At 38.6% G+C, this 7,500-nt stretch overlaps 1 protein-coding gene across 1 annotated transcript in view; it reads left to right on the top strand.

Moving 5' to 3' along the window:
• The window catches only part of LOC113820759 (L-proline trans-4-hydroxylase), a 21,768-nt gene extending 19,557 nt beyond the window's left edge, over window positions 1–2,211 (top strand). Inside the window, exon 7 of the mRNA XM_027373114.2 lies at window positions 1,687–2,211. Coding sequence (XP_027228915.2) covers window positions 1,687–1,791 — 105 coding nt within the window. The 3' untranslated portion in view covers window positions 1,792–2,211. The remainder of the gene's footprint in view (window positions 1–1,686) is intronic.
• The last annotated feature ends 5,289 nt before the right edge of the window (window positions 2,212–7,500 follow it).

Raw genomic sequence — 7,500 nt, 5'->3', positions numbered from 1 at the left:
GGGGGTGAAGGGGAGGGGAGGGGGAGAGGAGGAGGGGGGGAGGAAGGGGTTGAAGGGTAGGGGGAATGGGAGGAAGGGGGTGAAAGGTAGGGGGAAGGGAAAGGAGGGGAGGAGGGTGAAGGGAAGGGATGAGGGGAGGAGGGAGTGAAGAAAAATGAACATTATTATCATCTTTATCAATAGAAAATGAGCTCACTTCATTTTTTCACCCTTCTCTCTCTCTTATCTTTCTTTCTTTTTCTTTAATGTCATTGGATTTTCCCTCATATTAATGAAAAGGAAAATTATAAAAAGAAGACAATCAGAAAAAAGCATATAAAAGAGAACATGATAACCCCCCCCCCCAAAAAAAAAGCAATAAAAAGTCTCTGAAACGTTCGTGTGTTTCCTCGTTGTTCCTCCCTTCGTTATTTTGTGTACAACTTGTTGGGGATTCGATCTATGTATACGTATATTTTTTCTCTTCTTTTCCTCTCTTCTCTTCATTTCTATTTTATGTTTTATTCTATTTTATTTTATCCTCTCTTCTGTCCTCTTCTCTTCTTTTCTACTCTATTCCATTTTTTCTTTTCTTGTCTTGTCATTTCTCCTTTCATTTCTTCTTTTCTCTCACCTCTTCTCTTCTTTTCTCTTCTATTTTTCTTTTATTCTGTGCTCTTATTTTGTTTTATTTTTGCTTTCTTTTCTCTTTTTTTCTTTTCATTTCTCTTCTTTTTTCATTTCTAAACGAATTCCATAAATATAATGGGATATTGAAGTCTAATGGTATAGCTGAATAGATTAACAGATAAGAAATAGATATATCTTCATCATATTACTGCTATTTATTCATTTATTTATTTATTTATTTATTTATTTTACTGATAGATATTTCATGATATTGATTTTTTTTTCTACTGGCAGATTTTTTTCTGATATTGAAACATTTTTTCTTTTTCTTTTCTTTTTTCACTAACGGATTTTTTATGATATTGAAACTCCTTTTTTCCTCCTTTTCCTTGATATGAATCTTTCCCCTGATTTGGTTTGTTTATTTGTTTGTTGTCTTCTTTTGTTACTCTTTTCGTCGGATTTTACCTTTTCTTCCTTACTTTAAATATTTCTACTTTTCTTGGTATCGTCTCAGTTTCTCTCTCTCTCTCTTTCCCTCTCTCCTATTCTCTTTCTTCCTTCCTTCTCTTCCTTTTCCTTCCCTCATTTATCATCTCTCATATTCCCTTCCCTCCTTCTTCTTTCTCTCGTTCGCACTCTTTCCCTACTTTTTTCTCCCTCCACGGTCCTTCTGTGTCTTCCATTGTTCTCTTTTCTCTCTCTTCTTCTCCCTTTCTTTCCGTTTCTTCATCATCCTACACACTTTCTTCCCTTTTTCTATATTCTCCTCCTTAACCACCCCTTCCTTATTCCGTTTTTCTCCATTCTCCTTTCCTTCCCTCCCATCACGTGCCTTCAAAATCGCTTCTCATCCCTCATCTCCCCTTTCTCCTACCTTTCCCTTTCTCCTTTTCCTCCCCTTCATCCTCTCCACTTTTCTCCTACCTTTCTCTTTCTCTTTTTCTCCTACCTTTCCTTTTCCCCTTTTTCCCTACCTTCCCCCTTCCCCCTTTTCTCCTACCTTCCCCTTTCCCCTGTCTTTATTGTTCTTCCCCAATCATCATCTTCTCTATTCCCCCTCTTCTTCCTCCACAGGTTCCGGACTCCGCTGTGCTTGAGTGTGGCGACGGAAGCGACCCCAACGACCAGTGGTTCATCAAACTGGACGATGACACTTCCATCCGCGAGAGGGTTCACTGAGCGCTTCGAAGCCCAGAATGAGACGGGGTTCGAATCCCGAAATCAGACGGGGTTCGAAGCCCGGAATGAGATGGGGTTCGAAGCCCGGAATGAGACGGGGTTCGAAGCCCGGAATGAGACGGGGTTCGAAGCCCGGAATCAGACGTGGTTCGAAGCCCGGAATGAGACGTGGTTCGAAGCCCAAAATGAGATCTTCGAAACCCGAAATGAGACGGGGTTCGAAGGCCAGAATGAGACGTGGTTCGAAGCCCAAAATGAGATCTTCGAAACCCGGGATGTGAGTAGGTTCGAATGCGAGAAAAAAGATGAGGTTCGAATCTTTGAATGGGATGGAGGTCTAAGTCGAAATTGAGGTGATATATATGAGCCTAGAATATAAATAAATAAATAGACTGATAAGCAAATACATATAGATAGATAGGTGAATAGACCGAGATATAGTTATAGATACTCCAAGACTTTAAATACACCTTTTCCTTATCTAGATGAAATCGAGAATGAGATACTTTTCGAATCCGAGAGAAGAGACACGGTTTGTTCGAGATCTATGTTATGGGAATTTTATTAGGGGTCCAGGGCGGTAACAGCGGTTCCACACGACGTCGAGGGGACCAGGCTGTGAGGTCCGCGGCCATCTCCCCAGTCGGAATGGCTCCATTGCCCTCACCGTCGCCTCTCCCTCCCTCTCCTTCTCTCCCTCCTTCTTCCCTTCTCCTTCCCCCTCCCTCTCCCTCTCCCCTTCTTCCTCCGCCTTCCTCTCCCCTTCTCCTTCCCCCTCCCTCTCCATCTCCCCTTCTCCTTCCCCCTCCCTATCCCCTCCCTCTCCATCTCCCCTTCTCCTTCCCCCTCCCTCTCCCCTCCCCCTCTCTCTCCCTCTCTATTTCACCGTCTCTCTTCCCTTCCCCCTCTTTCTCCCTCCTCACTCCCCCTCTTTCTCCCTTCTCACCCCCCCTCCCTCTTCCTCTCCTTTTCCCCCTCTCTCTTCCCTTCCCCCTCCCTCTCCCTCTTCCTCGCCCTCTCCCTCCCCCTTCCGCTGTGTCTTGCCGCCTCGACACTACGGCGGAGGCAGAGGACTAAGGATACGGCCGCTTATCCGATAAGAGATTTTTTCGTTTATTTTTCGACTTACAAATTACGGAAATAGTGATAATAATAATAGAAATGATAATAGTAATAATAATAAAATAGAGAAAATATTTATGGAAATAGTGATAATAATAATGATCATGACAATAACAATAATAATAATAATAAATTAGAAAAAAATCGGTCCTTCCGACGCCTGCTTCGAACCGCGAAACTGAAACAAGAGAGAAATGCGAACCAAATGAAATTAATGAGATTTAACTTTTCCATTTAGGCATGTTCTCGTTTTCATCTTTTTAGTGTTTCTTTGTTGTATGAATAAATGATGATTGTTTGTTCAAATCTTGTTTCATTTTTCCTTTCATTATTTGTCTGAAGAAATCAAAGTTTTGCACTGTTGCTGCAAAATAAAAACGTAAACTACAATAATTCTTTTTGCCAATTACGTGTTTGAGAGACTTCGAATTCAGTGTAAAATCTCATGTTCACAAATCCAGATGAATTTTCGTTAAGATTCGTGGCATTAGAAATATAAACGTATTGTGAAATATTGGGTTTAAATATGTATATGCGTGTGTGCATATGTATGCATACATATATAGTTGTGTGTGTGTGTGTCTGTGTGCGTGCGTGTGCGTGTGTGTGTGTGCGTGTTTGTGTGTGTGTGTGTGTGTGTGTATGTGTGTGTGTGCGTGTGTGTGTGAATATCTCCCATTTTGATTATGATTAATGTCTTTAATATCTAATCAAATTAGGGACTGAAATCACTGACTGTCGATCCCTCCTCAATGTTTCTCAGACATATAGCTAGACCGACAGACAGGTAGATAGATAGATTGACTGAGTGATGAATAAATACATAGAAAACTATGTAATTAAGAAAAGATAGATTGTTTGGTTGATAGATAAACAGGCAGGTAGATAAACGGACAGACAGACAGAAAGATGGATAAGTGAATAGATAAAATGATATACAGACAATTGAATACATAGGCAGATTGATAGATAGGCAGATAAGAAGATAGATATAAACAGATAGGTAGATAAATAGACAGATAGATAAATATATTCATATTGGCTTAAAAGAACTCATCTTATCACTCGCTTTTCATGTAATTCAAGATGTAAATCATATACAATAACTTCATTGCAAAGTAAGTAATAACTTAATTCCAAGGAAACATTAACAAGTTAACATATTTTCGTAATTCTTTCTCTTCTCCTTCTTACTACTTATTCCTTCTTCTTCTTCTTCTTTCTACTTCTTCCTTCTTCTTCTTCATTCTGCTTACTCTTTCTACTTTTTCATTCTTCTTCTTCTTCTTCTTCTTCTTCTTTCTACTTCTTTCTTCCCCTACTTCTTTTTTTTCTTCTCTCTACTTGCCCTTTCTACTTCTTCTTCTTTCTACTGATTCCTTCTTCATCTTCTTCTGCTTTCTACTTCTTTCTTCTTCTATTTCTCCTTTCTACTTTTTTCTACTTTATTTTTCTTCTTCTACTTCTTTCTTCTTCTACTTCTTCTCTCTCCTTCTTCTTCTTCTACTTCTTCTTTCTTCTTCTTCTACTTCTCCGTCCTACTTCTTCTCTCTCCTTCTTCTTTTTCTTCTTTCTACTTCTCCTTTCTACTTCTTTCTCCTTTTTTAACTTCTTGTTCTTCTTTCTACTTCTCCTTTCTAATTCTTTTTACTTCTTCTTCTTCTTCTTTCTTTCTCATTCTCCTTCTGTCTTTATTCTTACTTCTTTCTTTTTAAAAAATCCAAAATGTCTATCAACACCTTTCACTCGCCGAACTACAAAACAGCTTTTAGCCTTTTGGTTCGTTACTGGATAGAGTTCGCGTGGTACAAAAAATAATAGTTTACCCTCGTCAGTTGAGGAAAAATATCGTTTTCTGTGTTTATTATGATTTATGTAAATACAGTTCCTGAAAAAAGAGAAAAAAAGAAAGAAAGAGAAAGAAAAAAATTACTACTAAATTTTGGTAGCAAACATTTGCAATGTTTACGAAGTCTAGAAGGTAAAAGGAGGTAAATACTGTCTGTATGTGTGTTCATTGTGTGTGTTAGTGTGTGTTAGTGTGTGTGTGTGTGTGTGTGTGTGTGTGTGTGTGTGTGTGTGTGTGTGTGTGTGTGTGTGTGTGTGTGTGTGTGTGTGTGTGTGTGTGTGTGTGTGTGTGTGTGTGTGTGTGTGTGTGATGTATGAGAGAGAGAGAGAGTCGTGGACAGCTCCGTCACCGATCCCATTGCAACCACCTGTCGCGGCGAAACCTTTTAGATGTTTTTGTCAAAGGTGCGATAATAATAGTTACCCCTACAAATTGGAGTATGGGGTGCTTTCAAAGAAAATGAATCTCATGCGGGACTATTTTAATTTAGTGGGATTCGTTTTGAACTCATCTTTTATCTATTGTTTTCTAGATGCGATGCCACTTTGACGTTTTTTCATATACTCAGTTTAGTTAGTTTCTACTTTAACATTTTCGCTCTTCGTTTTTATTTCACATATTTATTCTCGGTTCTTAGTATATTTCTTATTAGTTCTAACTTTTTATGATTGATTTTATATAGGTTGATTTGTACGGTGAGGGATGTTCTTTTATCAGTATTTTAAGCATTTTTATTTCCTAAACTCTAAACCCCCAGAATAATGTGTTTTTGTGTAATTCAAGTTAATGATGTTGATTTACTTGAGGAAATGTTTACCAAACCAGAATAGAGACATGCGTATCTTGAAAGGAAAAAACGAGTGATTTAACCATTAACCCGATCAGTCAATAACTACCCCTTGCACAGTGAAGCTAGTTTAAGAATGTTCACGGAGGGAATGGAAGAAGGGAGGAAAGGGAGGAGAGAGGGAGAAAGGAGGAAGGAAAGGAAGGAGGGAGGGAGAAAGGAGGGAGGAAAGGAAGGAAGGAGGGAGGAAAGGAAGGAAGGAGGGAGGAAAGGAAGGAAGGAGGGAGGGAGGAAAGGAAGGAAGGAGGGAAGAGAAAGAGTTGATGAAGGAGGAGAAGAACGTTTCTTGTGAACGATCGTAGAGGAATTTTCGTTTTCTGCCCTTCACAGAACCGTCTGCTGGGCGAAGCATTATGGGAAAGCGATTATGCTAGTGATTCTAACTTGTCCTTTCTTCCGTTGTGGTTCTCCCTCACCTACCTGAGAGGATAATGGTTAACAGAAGAGACTAATAAAGTAAGAAAGAAATGAGACAGTGGAAGAGAAGGATAATAATGAATTAAAAGCATTCTAAATACGCCTGAATAAAAAAAAATCGAGACGAGATTGTGAGTGTGATCGAACGTCTACCATTCATACACACACACATACACGTTGTCTTTTCACACACACTCTTGTCTTCGTATTTCACACACACGCACATGTACGCTTCCCCACACATTAATAAGTGGTTGGTGGCAGGTGAGGTGTGTAAGCCACTGGGGAAGCCATCTAATTAAAGGCAATCTTATAATTGATGTCACCCGAAGCTAGACTAGACTTGGTAAACCTAACGGAACTGAACTGGTGTCACCTCTAATCCACCGCACGTGGATTAGAGGTGTGAGTGTGTGTATATGTGTATGTATATATGTGTATATATGTGTATATATAATATATATGTGTATATATACAAATATGTAATATATATATACAAATATGTAATATATATATATATATATATATATATATATATATATATATATATATATATATATATATATATATATATATATATATATGATGTATATATATATATATATATATATATATATATATATATGATGCATATATATACATATATATATATATATATATATATATATATATATATATATATATATATATATATCAAATCCTGCGGCGCCCAGGAGTATGTATAGAGCCTCATGGTTTCTTCGGCTAGACAAAAGGACGCTTCGCCACAGCATCTCAGCAGTAGTGGACAGCTAACCTGTCCAGTTACCAGCACCAGCAGAACCCAGCTATGCTAAGGTTAAGCACGTGCCGGCATGCTCCAAATCGGCCACTGACTCGTTAACAAATTCTAACAACACTTGTTAACAAGTTCTAACAATGCTAGCAATTATATGTAGGCCACGCTCACCATATTGTGTACATAGAGATACATAAATACACATACAGAGAGACTGCTATCACGGACACACACGTATAAATGCATGAAAGTAAACACGTATCCTCTTTTCGAACAGTCGCCCAGATACCCAGCCCGGCACGTCCAGACAAGGTCTCAATCATTACCAATAACGTGGTAATGATTGCAACATGCAACCACCAAGCGCGGCATAACTAAGGGCGTTTTGAGCACCGTGCTTCCGCTTGCAACACGATTCCTCCGGTTACTGTAATGTTGATTCTGGAAGGAAATGCAGTTCTGATTGAAGTGGGAGGCCAGCGCGTATTGGGAAGAAGTGCAGTTGCAAATCATGTTTTTGTTGCATGATTAATCAATCAATTAATTAATTAATGATTAATCAATTAATTAATGATTATTCAATTAATTAATGATTAATCAATTAATTAATGGCGATCTGATTGAAGTGGGAGGCCAGCGCGTGTTGGGAAGAAGTGCAGTTGCAAATCATGTTTTTGTTGCATGATTAATCAATCA

This window comes from Penaeus vannamei, chromosome 25, assembly GCF_042767895.1.
Source record: "Penaeus vannamei isolate JL-2024 chromosome 25, ASM4276789v1, whole genome shotgun sequence".
Lineage (NCBI taxonomy): Eukaryota > Metazoa > Arthropoda > Malacostraca > Decapoda > Penaeidae > Penaeus > Penaeus vannamei.
This window is presented reverse-complemented; position numbering and strand designations above follow the sequence as displayed.